Genomic DNA, 18,269 nt, shown 5'->3' on the forward strand with positions numbered 1-18,269 from the left:
ACCGATCCCTTTGTTTCATCGCATGAGAAACCTTCCTGATAGATTCAATATATCCTGTCACTGTCCGTCTGCAACTGACCCTCTCTCAGACAAGTGGCTCTGATTCCCACCCCCTGCCAAACTAGTTTAAACCCTCCCGAATCACATGAGCAAATTTCCCACTCAGGACATTAGTGCCCCTCCAGTTCAGATGCAACCCGTCCCTCATGTACAGGTCCCACCTTCTCCCCAGAAGGTATCCCAATGGTCTAGGTACCTGAAGCCCTCCCTCCTGCATCAGCCTCGCAGCCACGTGTTAAGCTGCATTCACTGACTGACTGTTACTCATCTCATGGAATCTAAATGAATTGTGAGAGGATGCACAGGGAGATTTACCAGCATATTGCCTTGGGGGCAGGAGAGTTTCAATGATTGAGAGAGGTTGGACAGACTGGGGTGATTGTCCTTACAGCAGAGTGAATTAAAAGAGAGGGTTGTTTAAAATGATGAGGGGTGAAGATAGGGGAGGCAGGAAGAAACATTCCCCCCTTGACGGAGGTGGGGGGAGGGGTATAGATTGAAGGTAATGGCCAGGAGACTGCCTGGCCTGCTGCGCTTTTCCAGCACCACACTTTTCAATTATGCTAAATATGATGTAGTTGTGATCACTTTCACCAAAGTGCTCTCCCATGTTTTAAAAAATTCTCAAGGTCAGGTTCGTAGGAGAGTAGTCTGACACAGAACAAACGACCAAGAGGCGAGTCTGCTAGAATATGGGCATTTTATTCCCCGCATCGTCGCCACAACCAGGTCCAAACAACGGGTCTGGCTTATACTCACTCTACATGTTACCAAAACTGGGAGCCGTCAGTTCTCGTAGAGCGGTTGCCAACAACCCACGCTCGGCGGTTAAACGTAACCCCGGAGCAGACTCACCGAACTGGAGACTTTTCCAGCTGATATACTCCCTTCCAGATATAAACATTCATGTGAACAGCAGAGCAAGGCTAAAAAACACATTCCATTCTGGTTACATACAGATAAGAAGATTCACACGGGACTAAGCAACACCTCCATTCCGGTTAGATTCACACATGTATTGGGACATAATTTTTAACCGTTTCACCACATTCCACTGCTTGGAATTTTACACCACATCCCACCGCAAGATCTGACACGTGTACTGGCTCATTGCCAAGCACCAAATCCAAAATGGCCTCTCCCCTCGTCAGTCTGTCTACATACCGAGTAAGGAAACCCTCCTGAACACACCTGACAAAAATGGCTCCATCCAAACCGTCTGCACTTAGGAGGTTCCAGTCGATATTGGGAAAGTTGAAATCACCCATAACACCGACCCTGCTACTTTTGCATTTTTCCAGAATCTACCCGCCTCGTAGATCTTCAATCTCTCTACGGCTATTAGGTGGTCTGTAGAATACCCCCAATGGCAAGGGATGTGAGGAAAATCTTGTTCATCTAGAGGGTGGTGGAGAATCTGGAAGTCACTGCCTGTAAGGGTGGGAGAGGCAGAAACAGTCATCACATTGAAGGAGGATTTCAATGTGCACTCGTGACGCCAAGGCTATGGGGCCAAGTACTGGGGAAATGGGATAAGAGAATGAGGTGGTTGTTTCTGACCAGTACAGGCTTGATGGGCCTTTTTCTGGGCTGCAGACCTCTCGGAAACTATGACTTACTCACTTTGAGATGTGTATTTTACATCCAAGATACCATTTGTACATTTCATGTTCAGAGATGAGGGGTTTGTCTTCGAAAGAGAGATTCAGCAATTAAGGCCAATATGCTCTGGAGTTTAGAGGAACAAGGGGAGTTCCAACTGAGCGATGTAGGGTGGTAAACGGGGTGGGATTGACAAAGGAGACAGAGAGAATGTTTCCTCACGTGTGACAATTTAGAACGAGAGGGCCACTGTTTCAGGAGAAGGGGGTGGGGCAGATCGAAAAGAAAGATGTTGAGAAATGGCTTCTCTCCAAGGCAGAGGAGGTGAGAATATCTGGGAATTCATTCCCCAGTGTATGAGGGGGCATGTCAGGACACTGGCAATCTCTCTATCCCTTCCTTCAATTTATTCAATCAGTGAGGGGTTAAAGGGAGCAGGGGCAGGAAATTGGAGTTGAGGCTGGCATGAGAACAGTCACAGCCATATAAAATGAGGGAAGCTGGCTCCCGAGGGCTCCTAGCCCATATGTTCTATTGGTCGTCCAACTGCCTGTGCACTTTCTAGTGTGGGTGCCTCATAGATACAGAGCTTTATGAGCATGTGCTGAGGTCCTAAACTGTGTGATGCATCACAGGCCATTAGTCACATAATAGCCAAGACCATAAGGTAGAGCAGCCATTCGGCCCATCAAGTCTGCTCTGCCATTCTGTCTTGGCTGATATGTTTGTTAACCCCATTCTCCTGCCGTCTCTCTGTAAAGGTCGATCCTCCTATAGATCAAGAACCTATTTATCTCTGTCTTAAAGATATAACGACAGCTGTCTGCAGTAATGAGTTCCACAGATTTCCCACCTGTCTGGCTGAAGAAATTCCTCCTCATCTCAGTTCTAGAGTTCCCTTCACTCTGAGGCTGTGCCTTCGGGTCCTAGTTTTTCCTACTCGTGGAAACATCTTCTCCCATGTCCGCGCCTCTCCGTATTCTCCAAGTTTCAATCAGATTCTCCCTCACCCTTCTAAACTCTATTGACCCCAGACTCAGAGACCTCAACCTTTCCTCATATAAGTTCTTCATCCCTGGGAGTTTTCTTGTAAACCCCCACTGGACTCCTTCCAAGTTCAGCACATCCTTCCTTAGATAGGGTGTCCAAAACTGCTCACAATGTTCCAAACATGATCTGACCAGAACCTTACACAGCCTCAGCAGTACATTCTTCCTCTTGTATTCTACACCTCCCAAAATGAATGCTGACATTATATTTGCCTTCCTAACTGCCAACTGAACCTGCCTGTTAACCTGAACAGAATCCTGAGCTCGGACTCCCAAGTCCCTTTGTGCTTAAGATTTCCGAAACCTTTCCCCATTTAGGAAACAGTCTCTGTCTCAATTCTTCCTACTACAGTACACAACTTCCCACATTGTATTCCATCCGCCATTTCATTGCCCACTCTCCGGGCCTGTCCAAATCCTTCTGCAGCCTTACCCCTTCCTCAACACTGCCTGTCCTTTCACCTATCTTTGTATCATCAAAGAAACACTCAGGACAATGAAATGGCAATGCTCCTCATGTGAATGATGCTAGACCGACAGTGAATGGCTCCTTGCCCAAAAGACCAAGGCCAGAAGGGACCACTCTCAAACAATAAGTTGTTGTACTAGGGCAATCAACCGATTGATGTCCCAGGCCCTAAAATTTAGGCATCCCCTCAAAACAAGATGAAAGGAAAAGTAATTAGCCATCAGTGTAACATTCCCTCTTCCAATTCACATTACCCTGTTCTTAATTTAGTTGACATAGATGGAACATGTCTATGATTATTAATAAATTCAAATGATGTAAAAAGATTCAAAAAGTGTGAGCAAACCTTCACTCCATGCTATAAGCAAAAGAAACACTAATGATGTTTAGAAGTGGCAGGGTTTTTGAGGATTAAGATAGAGAAAATCTCCAATTTCTCTGAACCAAAAATGTTATAAAAGTATATACACTGTATCCTGTACCATCGTTTCTTGGTTTGGAGATGATGAAAACTGAGTACACCAAACTGCTGTCTTTTTCGTAGTCATCTACAATCAAGAAACAATAAGCAAAGTGAACCGAAAGGTTAGAGATCAGAATGTTAAAGCAACAGTAAATGATGCCTCAAAATTAAATACGGAGTGATCATTAAGGTCACAGACCCAACCTAGCAGTAGTACAAACCTAAGATGTTGGCGGTATATCAACCTTTTCAAAGCAGTTCATGAACCAGGTGACTCAATAACCTCTGAGAAAGTGAGGACTGCAGATGCTGGAGATCAGAGCTGAAAAATGTGTTGCTGGAAAAGCGCAGCAGGTCCGGCAGCATCCAAGGAGCAGGAGAATCGACGTTTCGGGCATAAGGGCTTATGTCCGAAACGTTGATTCTTCTGCTCCTTGGATGCTGCCTGACCTGCTGCGCTTTTCCAGCAACACATTTTTCAGACTCAATAATCTCAAATGGGTATTTTGCATCAACATTCACTACAAAGGTGCCACCTCCCCTTCCAGAACAAGCTCACATAGGGAAGATGGAGGCCCTGGGGTAAATTACATTTTTTTTTTCATTACTCACTCATGGCACATGGGCATCACCCACTGGACCCAGCACTTAGTGCCCAACTCATTCCTACTTGTTCCCTTGAGAAGGTAGAGATGAGCTGCTTTCTTAAACTGCTGCAGTCCATGTGCTGTAGATAGACACACACTGGATGGAAAGTTGTCTTCAACAGTAAACAGTCAGTCCCTTGGTGGCAAACAATCTGTCCCTGCTGAGTTTTTCCAACAATTTCTGTGTTTCTTTTTATTTCTGACACACAGTGCCTGAATAAGGCTAATGGAATGCTGGCCTTAATATCGAGAAGGCTGGAGTACAGGATTGCAGAAGGGATGCGGCAGTTATACAAAGCCCTGGTTAGACCCCACTTGGAGCAGATCTGGGCACCACACCTGAGGAAGGATAGATTGGCCTGGGAGGGAGTACAGCGTGAGTTTACAAGATTGATACCTGGTCTTCATGGGGTTAAGTTATGAGGAGAGATTACACAAATTAAGCCTGTTCTCTCCAGAATTTACATGGTTCAGGGATGATTTGATCAAAGATATTAACAGGAAAAGACAGGTTGGATAAATTGAAAATGTTTCCACTGTTTGGTAATCCTAGAAATAGGGAGGGTATAGCTGGACAATTAGGACCAGACTGTTCAGGAGAGATGTTAGGAAGTACTAATATGCACACAGGCAGGGGGAGGTTTGGAACACTCTTCCACAAAAAGCAGGCATTGCTGGATCAGTTGTTAATTTTAAATCTGAAAGATAAAAACTTTGCTGAACAGAAAACTTAAGGGGATAAGGGCCAAAGGCAGGTCTGTGGAGTCAAGTCACAGATCAGCCATTGCATGGTGGAACAGGCTCAAGGGCCTCCTCCATGGCCGCCTCCTGCTCCTTTATACGAATATTCCACATTAATAGATCATGGAACAAAGTGGCATTTCCACACACCGGAGCAATTAGTGATTTCAAATAGAAACTGAAAGTCCAAATATTTTATTTTCACACATTTCGGATCCCCCCCATCCTCTGGGTGAAACAATCCTCAAATCACTCTCGAAAGCTCTTACCCTTCACTTTAAAATGATAGTAGAGTCATTCAGCAAGGAATCAGACTCTTCGGTCCAACTAGTCCATACTGTCCATAATCTCAAACTAAACTAGTCCAACTTGTTTGCTCTTGGCCCTTATCTCTCCAACCTTTCTTATTCTTGTACTAATCTAAATGTCTTTTAAATATTGTAACTGCCCCCGTATCCGCCACTTCCTCTGAATGTTCAATCCACACATGAACCACTCTCCGTCAAAAAATGTTTCTCTTCTCAACTGAAAAATATGTCCCCGGTCTTGAAGTCCCCCAACCTAGGGAAAAGATACCTGCCATTCATCTAATCTACGCCCATCATGATTTCATAAACCTCTTTCCCTCTCAAACTTCTACTCTCCAGTGAAAATAGTCCCAGTCCATCCAGTCTCTCCTTATAACTCAAACTCTCCATTCCCAACCATATCCTGTTATATATTTTGTGAATCGTCTCCTGCTTAATAATGTCCTTCCTCTAACAGGACAACCAGAACTGGACACAATACACCAGATTTGTTTTTGCGGATCTTCCCAATCAGGTAAGTACCAGCATGAACGCTTACAAATATGGGCGGCACGGTGGCACAGTGGTTAGCACTGCTGCCTCACAGCGCCAGAGACCCGGGTTCAATTCCCGCCTCAGGCGACTAACTGTGTGGAGTTTGCACGTTCTCCCCGTGTCTGCGTGGGCTTCCTCCGGGTGCTCCGGTTTCCTCCCACAGTCCAAAGATGTGCAGGGCCAGGTGAATTGGCTATACTAAATTGCCCGTAGTGTTAGGTAAGGGGTAAATGTAGGGGTATGGGTGGGTTTCGCTTCGGCGGGTCGGTGTGGACTTGTTGGGCCGAAGGGCCTGTTTCCACACTGTAAGTAATCTAATCTAATCTAATCTAATCTAAAATATGTGATGGTGTAGGATCAGCAGCTCACAGAATGATATTCACCTTTTAATCGACTTGACCTGATCTGTGTATTCGAAATTTCTTGCAGGTCTGTCCTCACTCGCACCCTCAGCTTGTTCTTCCATCGCCTCCCTTGAAATCAAATATTTCCAGATCATGACCCAACCAAGTTCCAATCCCGCTCGTGACAACAATTTGCTGCGGTTTGCGTACAAAACTCCCTGGCAACGAGGTCAGTGAGCCAAGGTCCCAAAGAATTACCTCCTGGAATTGTCCCGAATGTGGCTCAGAACTTATACGTTCATTGAATCATAAAATTTTACTGTACAGAAGGAGACCATTCGTGTCTGTACCAGCTCCTGAACAAGCTACCCAGCTAGTCCCACTCTCCAACCCTATCGCTGTAGCCCTCTAACATGTGGGCGGCACGGTGGCACAGTGGTTAGCACTGCTGCCTCGCAGCGCCAGAGACCCGGGTTCAATTCCCGACTCAGGCGACTGACTGTGTGGAGTTTGCACGTTCTCCCCGTGTCTGCGTGGGTTTCCTCCGGGTGCTCCGGTTTCCTCCCACAGTCCAAAGATGTGCAGGTTAGGTGAATTGGCCATACTAAATTGCCCGTAGTGTTAGGTAAGGGTAAATGTAGGGGTATGGGTGGGTTTCGCTTCGGCGGGTCGGTGTGGACTTGTTGGGCCGAAGGGCCTGTTTCCACACTGTAATCTAATCTAATCTAATCTAATCATTCCTTTCAAATTGATATTCAGCTCTCTTTTCGAACTTCCTATGCAATCTGCCTCCATCACTCTCCCAAGCAGCACATTCCAAACCCAACAACCCAAATAAGTTTCTCCTCATCTCACTCTCTCACTGACAATCTTGAAATTCTGACCAGCCAGTTACTAATAGACCAACGAGTGAGAAACAATAACTTGCTTTCCCGTCAGAATTGTTCAAACTTTCAACATCTCAATAAGGTCAACATTTCATCTTCCCTGCTCGAAAGAGTATAAGCTCAATCTCTTGAACCTTTCCCTGAATCTAAAATCCCTCATCGTTGTGATCATTCGCGTAAATGTCCTTCACACTGTCTCCAGGATGGCTGGTTTGGAATGTGGAGCAACATCGACAGCATGGGTTTGAATCTCTCACTGACTGAGGTTACCATGAAGGACTGTCCTCCTCCACTCCTCCCCTTGTGTGAGGCATGGTAACCCTCAGGTTGAACCACCACCTACCAGTTATCAATAGACAATAGGTGCAGGAGTAGGCCATTCAGCCCTTCGAGCCTGCACCGCCATTCAACATGATCATGGCTGATCATTCCTAATCAGTATCCTGTTCCTGCCTTATCTCCATAAACCTTGATTCCACTATCTTTGAGAGCTCTATCCAACTCTTTCTTAAATGAATCCAGAGACTGGGCCTCCACTGCCCTCTGGGGCAGAGCATTCCACACACCCACCACTCTCTGGGTGAAGATGTTTCTCCTCATCTCTGTCCTAAATGGTCTACCCCGTATTTTTAAGCTGTGTCCTCTGGTTCGGCACTCACCCATCAGCGGAAACATGTTTCCTGCTGCAAGAGTGTCCAATCCTTTCATAATCTTATACGTCTCAATCAGATCCCCTCTCAGTCTTCTAAACTCAAGGGTATACAAGCTCAGTCGCTTCAGTCTTTCAGTGTAAGGTAATCCCGCCATTCCAGGAATTGACCTCGTGAACTTACGCTGCACTTCCTCAAATTTGGAGACCAGAACTGCACGCAGTACTCCAGGTGTGGTCTCATCAGGGCCCTGTACAGCTGCAGAAGCACCTCTTTGCTTCTATACTCAATTCCTCTTGTTATGAAGGCCAGCATGCTATTAGCCTTCTTCACTACCTGCTGTACCTGCATGCTTGCTTTCATTGACTGGTGTACAAGAACACCCAGATCTCTCTGTACTGCCCCTTTACCTAAACGGATTCCATTGAGGTAGTAATCTGCCTTCCTGTTCTTGCCACCAAAGTGGATAACCATACATTTATGCACATTAAATTGCATCTGCCATGCATCTGCCCACTCACCTAACTTGTCCAGGTCACCCTGTAATCTCCTAACATCCTCATCACATTTCACCCTGCCACCCAGCTTTGTATCATCAGCAAATTTGCTAATGTTATTGCTGATACCATCTTCTATATCATTAACATATATTGTAAAAAGCTGCGGTCCCAGTGCAGATCCCTGCGGTACCCCACTGGTCACTGCCTGCCATTCCAAAATGGAGCCGTTTATCACTACTCTTTGTTTCCTATCAGCCAACCAATTTTCAATCCAATCGAGTACTTTGCCCCCAATACCATGCACCCTAATTTTACTCACTCACCTCCTGTGTGGGACTTTATCAAAAGCTTTCTGAAAGTCCAGGTACACTACATCTACTGGATCTCCCTCGTCCATCTTCAGTTACATCCTCAAAAAATTCAAGAAGATTAGTCAAGCATGATTTCCCCTTCATAAATCCATGCTGACTCTGTCCTATCCTGTTACTACTATCCAGATGTGCCGTAATTTCACCCTTTATAGTAGACTCCAGCATCTTCCCCACCACTGAGGTCAGACTAACTGGTCTATAATTTTCTGGTTTCTCTCTCCCACCTTTCTTAAAAAGTGGTATAACATTAGCCACCCTCCAATCCTCAGGAACCGACCCCGAATCTATCGAACTCTGGAAAATAATCACCAACGCATCCACGATTTCCCGAGCCACCTCCTTCAGTACGCTGGGATGCAGACCATCAGGCCCCGGGGACTTATCAACCTTCAGACCTAACAGTCTCTCCAACACCAAATCCTGGCAAATATTAATTCCTTAAGTTCAGGTCCTTCAGCCACTGTTACCTCAGGGAGATTGCTTGTGTCTTCCCCATTGAACACAGATCTGAAGTACCCATTTAATTCCTCTGCCATTTCTTTGTTCCCTGTAATATATTCCCCTGTTTCTGTCTTCAAGGGCCCAATTTTAGTCCTAACCATTTTTTTGCCTTGCACATACCTAAAAAAGCTTTTACTATCCTCCTTTATATTATTGGCCAATTTACCTTTGTACCTCATTTTTCCTCTGCGTATTTCCTTCTTAGTAATCCTCTGTTGCTCTTTAAAAGCTTCCCAGTCCTCAGTTTTCCCACTTATCTTTGCTATGTTATACTTTTTCTCTTTTAACTTTGTATGTTTCTTAACTTCCCTCGTCAGCCACGGCCGCCCATGCCTCCTCCTGGGATCTTTCTTCCTTTTAGGAATGAACTGATCCTGCAACTTCTGCATTATACACAGAAGTATCTGCCATTGTTCCTCCACGGTCATCCCTGCCAAGGTATTGCACCATTGAACTTTGGCCAGCTCCTCCCTCATAGATCCATAGTTCCCTTTATTCAACAGAAGTACTCTCGCCCTCTCTCTCTGACACTCTGGGAGACCTTCACTGCACTCTGTCCATACGCACAATATCCTTCCTCACATAAGAAAATCCTAAACTGCGCACACAGTTCTCCAGGGTGTGGTCTCACCCTGTCCAGTTGTAGCAAGACATGCCTACACTTGGACTTGAATCCTCTCACTATGAAGGCCTCCCTTATCTGACAAAGGATATTTCTCTCTCTCTCTCTCTCTCTCCCCCCCACCTCATAGATGCTGCCGACCTGCTGAGTTTCTGAAGCAAATTTTTAGTGTTCACGTCAAGACTTCAGCTGGACCCCAGTGAAGAATGAGCACAGATCAAAGATGAAGAATGAATTACCTGGCTCTGTGAGGTTGATGGAATTCCTGGTCACATTAAGTATCGTCCCAACCCCTATTGATTGCGACGCACTGGTGTCTGCCTTGGTGCTGGGACTGGAAGGATTCAATGGCCAGCTCTCTCCTGTCTGAGCTAAAGTTGTAATTCCTGCTGGCATTGTTTAATGCTTAGCATTGAAAGTACGGTCCTGTACCTCGACACAATACACACTCTCGAACAAGACTATTCCCAAGTGGAACCTCCATTTTATTGACTCTGGGGGTGAGGAAAACCCCAGCAACAGGAACTGGAACAAAACAAGACAAAGAGGAAATAAAATATTGGATGTTGAAATTGTCTTTCTTTTCGCAGATGTTATCTTCTATGACAGGATAATAACTGACAGAAAGGAGAAATAAAACAACGGAGATTTCACATCATTGCAAAGTTTCCATCTGTTGTAAAATCTACACTTCAAAAGATTTGTGTTAACTACGGATGGTCAAATGGTACATCATCCAACCATTGCCCTCCTGATGTTCAATGGTATTACCGTCGCAGTCCCCAACCCCGACAGTGTCAAATCTTGGTGGTTACCGTCATTGTTCCCACCCCCCGTAGTATCAACATCCCAGGGGTTACTTTCACTGTCCCCAGCCCACCCCACTGTCAACATCCTGGCGGTTATTATCACAGTCCACCCCACCACACTGTCCACATCCTGGGGGGTTACCATCACTGTCCCCATCCCGCACCCCACTTTGAACATCATCCTTGCCAGTCAAAAGCAACTACCTCTCTGGTCTCTAATACCATACTTCCAGTCGTAAGGTTACAGAACGGAAATAGGCCCTTCAGCCCAACACATCTATGCTGACCAGGTCTCCAAACGGAACTAGTCCCATTTGCTTGTGTTTGGCCCATATCCGTCAAAACCTTTCCTATCCATGTAACTTCCCAAATCTCTCTTAAAGGTTGCTATTGTACCCACTTCTACTACTTCCTCTGGCAGCTCATTCCAAATAAGCACCACACTGTGTGTGAAAAAGTTATCCCTCAGGTCGCTTTTAAATCTTTCCCCTCACCCGAAACCTCTAGTTTTGGGTTCCCTATCCTGGGGAAAAAGATCTTGGCTATTCACCATATCCAAGCCCCCATTTCTGCAACAATATACATATGAAACATCAAGGACCACTTAATCTGACTCTAGCCTTGGATTGCTAGTGCACATCTAAATCGTTCTTTGACATGATGAGATTCCCTCCCACCCTTTGAATTAAAATGTTTTCCAACACATCCTCCTCTGAACCTCCTGCCTCTTACCTTAAATCTATGCCCATGCCCTAGTCATTGATCCCTCCTTCAAGAGGGTGGGGGAGGTTTCTTCCTCTCTACGTCCACATTTTATACATCTCAATCATGTCCCCACACTCTCAATCTACTCTGCTCTAAGGAAAACAACCCCAGTCTGTCCAATCTCTCTCCATCACAAACTCTCCAGCCCCCAAGGCAACATCCTGGTAAATCTCCCTCTGCATGCTTCCCCAGTGCTATCACATTGCTCTGATAATGTCGATTTGTATAGAGTTGCTTAAAAACTCAGTGAAATGGCAATAAATTTGCTGTTCAGGAGAGACTCTGCCTGCTGGTTAGAAACAGCATAGTGCTAATTGCCCTCTTGACGTTTGCTGATGTTGATGATTGTGTGTACGGTTCTGCAGTGGTTGGAGTATTCCCACTAAATCTCTTCATCATCCTTGTAGAAAATATATTCAACTGGGGTTGAACAGAGCAGTTTAACAGGTGCTGTCTCCCTCCATTACCTCATTTCCAGAGCGGGCAGTCAGCTCTAGGACTGACACAGGGATGCCTGAGATTAAAGCAAACTGTTAGGCACTTTTCTAAGGTAGGAGTTGTTGTTGTGTTCAGCAACAGACAGTACTCTCACCATAAAGTCAGAGTTACAGAGTCACTGAGAGTCAGAGAGAGACAGAGGGTCACAGAGAGGCAGGGAGAAACAGAGAGAGACATAGACACACACAGGGACACAGAGTTTTAAAGAAATTTAGTCAGAGTCAGAAAGAGGCACAAAATCACAGTGTTACGAGATTCATCGACGTGGAGTTAAAACAAGTCATAGACAGTCAAACAGAGAGAGATAAAGACACAGAGAGAGACCTCGCGGTTTGTACATGATCAATCGACATAATCAGAGAGTTAAAGCAAGTCATGGACAATCAGACAGGTGTACAGAGACAGGGAGACGGAGAGAGACCTCGCGGTTTATACAAGATGCCTCACTGGGAGGGGTATCTCTCCTGTCCCCCTCCACCCCCCAATAACCACCATCCTGACCCTCGGGAACGGGACATGTTGACACAGTCCGCTCTCCCTCGGCGCTTTTCCTTCCCGCGTGGCCCCGGCGCCATTTTAGCTTCAGGCCCCGCGCGAGATGGCGGTTAACGGCCGCCTCGTGCCCCAAGTAACCGTTAGCAGCTGCTTCAGGGGAAAGACTCTTTAAAGGGACAACCCTTTCAGGAGAGAGAAACAACAGGGCCGGCTCCGGGACTCGCCAAACTCAATAATAATGACAAATACACACACAGACAGAGAGGTGGGAGTGAACAAGAAATTGTGTGGCGGCACATCAAGACCAAAGGCCACTCTCCCGAAGGACGGCTGCCCCGGACTCGAAACGTTGACTCCGCTTTCTCTCTGTCTGTCTCTGGACAGATGCTGCCAGGCCTGAAGCACAAACAAGGTCCTCGGGGGTGAGTCCGAGTTCAGGATCCTATTAAGGTTCGGTTGGTAGATGGATGACAGTGTGGGTGCGTATGCAATGGGATTAGAAGAATAGAGGCGGAGACTGTTTCCTAAAATGGGGAAAGGTTTCGGAAATCTGAAGCACAAAGGGACTTGGGAGTCCGAGTTCAGGATTCTCTTCAGGTTAACAGGCAGGTTCAGTTGGCGGTTAGGAAGGCAAATGTAATAAAGAACAAAGAAAATTTATGGCCCAGGAACAAACCCTTTGGCCCTCCAGGCCTGAGCTGATCGAAATCCACTGTCTAAACCTGCCGCCCAATTCCTAAGCCTCTGATCCCCACCTACTCATGCATCTGTCCAGAGGCATCTTAAATGAATTTACCTGCCTGACTGTACTACCTCTGCTAGCAACACATTCCACACACTTACCACCCTCTGTGTAAATTAATTGCTGCGTGTGTTACCCTTTAAACTTTTCACCTCTCCCCTTGAATGCGTCACCCTGGGAAAAAGCTTATCTTTATCAATCCTGTCTATATCCTTCATGATTTTGTAGACCTCAATCAGGTACCCCTCAATCTCCTACCTTCTAATGGAAACAATCCTAACCTACTTGTGAGAAACAAAGCTCACTCACTTCAATAATTTCAGTCCGAGACAAGATCTGAATCAGTAGTGTCATTTATTTTACACTTGCAAGTGGGTGTGATGTCCACAAGACAGGGACAAAACACACCTGAATTCAACAAATACTCAATATTATATAATTTGGTTCCTACATACTTTTTTCTTATTTCATTGTTTACCCCCCCGTTTACATCCTCCACTTCCCTAAGACCGGTACCCATTACTCCTGTTTATCACTTGTCTTATCCGGCCTTGTCTGTGACAAAATGCTTATTTCTGACCTCACAAGGCCATTTGACCTCATCCCATCCTTTGCTTACCATTATCTACTCCCTCCATCTGTGCTGCCCCTCACAGATCTTATCACTAAGCCCTTTTAATTGGGGTTTGTTCCTGTGTTTCTGTAAAAGTGGGAAACAGATGTTTATACCTACTGTTTATACAGGCATATCGAATTTAACTGCCTCTCTTCACAGTATTTTATCTAGTGCCTGTATTTCTACCATTGTCTTGCAGTCCCGTTTCTTTCTTGCATACATTTTTACCTAATACAAAAAAAATTATGCATTTCCTCCACATAGTTTTCATTCTTGTTGACTCAGCTCCTGGCTCAAACAATTACACACTGATGTGAGTTCATTTATTTTTATATAATCAATTAGAATTGCAGAAGTAATATTAATTTACCTATATCCCACAATTTCCCCTTTTTCTTTAATTACCATTTGTTATCTTCTGCATTTTTCTTTTAAGCATCACCCCCGAAATTCGCAAGCATCATTCCGGAGATTTCATCCATCTTGGTCTCACTCATCCCTTCATTATTTAGCTAATAAAGTTCTTCTGCCTGATTTCCTTTTAGGGGCATCTGTTTCATTAAGGCTGTCTCAAGCAGTCTTTGGGTGAGCCCTCATACACAGGGTATGATACAACAGCCAATGGCCACCAATACCCCGACTACTACTATCAGGGAAGTCAGGATGGAAACTACCACCCCCTTCTACCTTCCAAACCAGGATTCAAGCCATCCCGTGAGAGATGTGTCTACTCCTGAATTCTCAGCCAGTTCCTCTGCTAAAGTAGTCAATGCCCTTAAGGCCTGAGTAATTGAACCATCAGGTGCAGTGTTATTAGGAATAAAGGTACAACAGCTTCCTCCTAACATCACACACACCCACCCTTTTTCTGCTAAAATCATATCAAGGGCCATTCTGTTCTCCCATGCCATCTTACTTGTCGCATCAAGCTGGTCTGATATTCTTTTAACCGCATCTCTTGTATGATTTAGAAATCGCTGCTGATTATAGAAAATGTAATTTATCCAATCTACATTGTTATTTATTGTTACCCAACAAAAGAGAGCTGACTCAAAGCCTGCTGTAATCTGGTTACGAACCTTGAATTCATCAGGTACCCCCTCCTGCCCCCCCCCAGGTACTCCTACCGAATCGAGATAAATCCTGTCATCGAAAGAAGTGTCTAACAGTGATCTCTTACCCCTTCCCTTTTTCCCTACTATCTTTTCCTTCTCAAATGCCAGGGTAAATGGAATTGCCAATTGTACAATTGCACATATCCCTCTCCAATCCAGAGGTAGGGTGGGTCTCAATATTTTGCCTCCACAGTACCACCACAGATCCGCTCGGGGAACCTTTAGTGCTGAGTAGTTCCCTCCTTTCTCCGTTTCGGTAACATTTTTAATCTCTGTACATAATTTCAGCTCCCCCAAATCTCTAGACCGACTTGTATCTCGTCTACGCACACACTCAACTTCTTTTCATAGCTAGCACCTTCCATACCAGGCAACATCCTCGTAAACTTTCTCTGCACCCTATCTAAAGCGTCCACATCCTTTCGGTAATGTGGCAACCAGAACTGGACACAGTATTTTAAATGCGGCCGAACGAATGTCTTGTAGAATTTTAACATGACCCACCAGCTCTTATACTCAATACCCCGTTTGATGAAGGCAAGCATACCATATGCCTTCTTGACCACTCTACCCCACCTATGCAGCAACCTTGAGGGTACAATGGACCTGAACTCTGAAATCTCTCTGCTCATCAACTTTTCCCAAGGCTCTTCCATTTACTGTATAATTTGCTCTAGACTTCCCAAAATGCATCACCTCACATTTGCCTGGATTGAACTCCATATGCCAGTTCTCCACCCAACTCTCCAGTCTATCTATATTATCCTGTATTCTTTGACAGTCCCCTATGCTTTCTGCTACTCCACCAATGTTCGTGCCATCTGCAAACTTGCTGATCATACCAGCAGTGGCCCCAGCACTGACCCCTGTGGAACACGACTGGTCACCTTTCTCCTTTTCAAGAAACTCCCTTCAACTACTTCTCCCTGTTTCCTGTTGCTCAACCAGTTCTTTATCCACCTCGCTAGAACACCTTGCATACCACGTGATTTCACTTTCTCCATTAGTATACCATGGGGAACCTTTTCAAATGCCTTACTAAAGTCCATGTGTATGACATGTACAGCCCTTCCTTTATCTAACAACTTGGTCACTTCCTCAAAGAACTTTATTAAGTTGGTAAGGCACAATCTCCCCGCACAAAAGCATGTTACCTATCACTGATAAGCCCATTCTTTTCCAAATATAGAGTTTATCCTTCTGTACTTTCTCCAGAAACTTTCCACCACTGACATCAAGCTCACTGATCTGTAGTTACCCGGAATTTCCCTACCCTTCTTGTACAGGTGGTCAACATGATCAGCCCTGCGGTACCTTACCTCTGTTTAATTTTCCTAACATTGACTGGGATACACTTAGTGTTAGAGGTCTGGATGAGGCAGAATTTGTAAGACGCATCCAGGAGAGTTTTCTAGAGCAGTATGTCAATAGTCCGACGAGTGAAGGGGCCTTATTGGACCTGGTGTTGGGGAATGAGCCAGGTCAGGTGGTAGAAGTTGCGGTGGGGGATTCCTTTGGGAACAGTGACCATAATTCTGTAAGTTTTAGAATACTCTTAGACAAAGATGAGAATGGTCCTAAGGGAAGTGTACTAGACCGGGCCTATATCAAAATTAGGCAGGAGCTGTGAAATGGGGATTGGACACAGCTATTTGATATGTAGGAGGCTTTCAAAGGTAGGTTGAAGATAGTGCAGGGTAGGCATGTCCCATTGAAAGCGAGGGATAGGAACGGCAAGAATCGTGAACCATGGATGACAGGAGAAATCGTACAACTAGCCATGAGGAAAAGGGAAGCATACATAAGGTTCAGGCAGGTAAGAACAGAACAGGACCTGGAGGAATATCGGGAGAATAGGACCAGTCTTAAACGAGGAATCAAGCGGGCTAAAAAGAGTCATGAAATAGCTTCAGCAAGCAGAATTATGGAGAATCCCAAAGCCTTTTATTCTTATGTAAGGAGCAAGCGGGTAACTATAGAAAGGATTGGTCCACTAAAAGATAAGGAAGGAAGGCTGTGTGTCGAACCTGAGAAAACAGGTGAGATTCTGAATGATTACTTTGCATTAGTATTCACGGAGGAGAGGAATATGATGTCTGTTGAGATTAGAGGTGGAAGCTCGATTACTCTGGATCATGTTGACATAAGTAGGGAAGATGTGTTGGATAGGCTAGAGGCTATTAAGGTAGACAAATCCCCAGGACCGGATGGGATTTATCCCAGGTTGCTAGGAGGCAAGAGAGGAAATAGCTGGGGCCCTGACAGATATCCTTGTCGCAATGGGTGCTCTTCCTCCAGGATTCAGCTATTTATGTTAAAGTATAGATTTGAGTCAGCCCAGGGAATCCCTTGAGGACTCAGACTTGTAAAGCCTGTCTTTTGGTTCGTCTCGGAGATCATACTTTTTGGAAGTCTGGAATAAGAACCTCTTACAGACAGTTTAGTTTAATTTTAGTCATCCCCTTTATTCACTAATAGCATCGCTGTTACAACATAACACTGATACCTATAAGCTAAACTAACTAGGTTCTAATAAACTAGGAGAGTAGAGTACCATCTCTTCAAGTGCCCTAACAGGCTACTCCGATGTACTGCTTCAAAGTGGCTTCCTTTATACAAAAGTTTACAAAAGCATTGCATATTCTTAATTGGACAGATAACAGTGAAAGACAGTAAGGGAGACTAGTTAACTGACAGATCTGTGCGCGCTTGGCTAATCACTTCTACAGGACTTCAGCTATCTATCAGATGGGAAAAACATACCCAGCTGAGTTAAGCATCTGCTTGTGAGATAAGTTCCTATAAAGAAGTGCCAGTCTAAATTAAGTGGGAGAGACCTATGGGTCAACTTTTTCACACAGAAGGTGGTATGGGTATGGAATGAGCTGCCAGAGGAAGTGGTGGAGGCTGGTACAATTGCAACATTTAAGTGGCATTTGGATGGGTATATGAATAGGAAGGGTTTGGAGGTATATGGGCTGGGTGCTGGCAGGTGGGACTAGATTTGTTTGGGATATCTGATCGGCATGGTCGGGTTGGACCGAAGGGTCTGTTTCCATGCTGTATATCTTGATGACTCTGTGTCATTAGGTAACTTTGCACAGCTCGCATGTCTGATATCATTGTTTTAGAAAATGGCTCCTTAGCAAGGAAGGCTAACTTTTGACCATAAAGTGGCTTCCTAAAAGGTTGTGTCAGAATCTGTTCAATGCTATGTTCAGAATAATTTTAAGCTGATGAGCAGATTCCTGCTTTTTATCTTTAGCATAGAATCATTCTGTGCCTGAAGCTGAAATGTTACTGCAAGATTGTACTGAAAATGATTAATTAGTCTTCGATTAAACTTGCCTTCTTTTCAAGTTTATGATTCAAATTCAAATAAGACATAAGATCTGACTAGTTAGAATTGACCATGGGGCAGTCTGTATGGTCTGCAAGAACAGCAAGTTAAAGCTTCATTAATATTACCTTTAGCAGAGTT

At 44.9% G+C, this 18,269-nt stretch overlaps 2 protein-coding genes and 1 pseudogene across 7 annotated transcripts in view; 1 reads left to right on the forward strand and 2 right to left on the reverse strand.

The window, feature by feature from the left end:
* The window catches only part of LOC122544631 (uncharacterized), an 88,441-nt gene extending 78,252 nt beyond the window's left edge, over positions 1-10,189 (reverse strand). For 3 of the 5 annotated variants that reach the window (XM_087984715.1, XM_087984713.1, XM_087984714.1), the window contains exons 1-2: positions 9,988-10,189; positions 6,257-6,346 (exon numbers count right to left, since the gene is read on the reverse strand). In XM_087984715.1, coding sequence (XP_087840841.1) covers positions 6,257-6,346; positions 9,988-10,144 — 247 coding nt within the window. In that variant the 5' untranslated portion in view covers positions 10,145-10,189. The remainder of the gene's footprint in view (positions 1-6,256; positions 6,347-9,987) is intronic. The other 2 variants (XM_087984712.1, XM_087984717.1) reach the window with 2 other exon arrangements.
* The window catches only part of LOC122544637 (histone H2B 1/2-like), a 33,298-nt gene extending 22,897 nt beyond the window's left edge, over positions 1-10,401 (forward strand). Inside the window, exons 4-6 of the mRNA XM_087984695.1 lie at positions 5,797-5,853; positions 6,303-6,446; positions 9,879-10,401. The gene's annotated coding sequence lies outside the window, so the exon portion shown is untranslated. The remainder of the gene's footprint in view (positions 1-5,796; positions 5,854-6,302; positions 6,447-9,878) is intronic.
* Positions 1-18,269, reverse strand: part of LOC148135420 (uncharacterized) — a 560,459-nt pseudogene that overhangs the window by 498,479 nt on the left and 43,711 nt on the right. The gene's annotated exons all lie outside the window — the stretch shown is intronic.

This window comes from Chiloscyllium plagiosum, unplaced genomic scaffold (assembly GCF_037043375.1).
Source record: "Chiloscyllium plagiosum isolate Xiang-an unplaced genomic scaffold, Cpla_swu_hap1 HiC_scaffold_49, whole genome shotgun sequence".
Taxonomy (NCBI): domain Eukaryota; kingdom Metazoa; phylum Chordata; class Chondrichthyes; order Orectolobiformes; family Hemiscylliidae; genus Chiloscyllium; species Chiloscyllium plagiosum.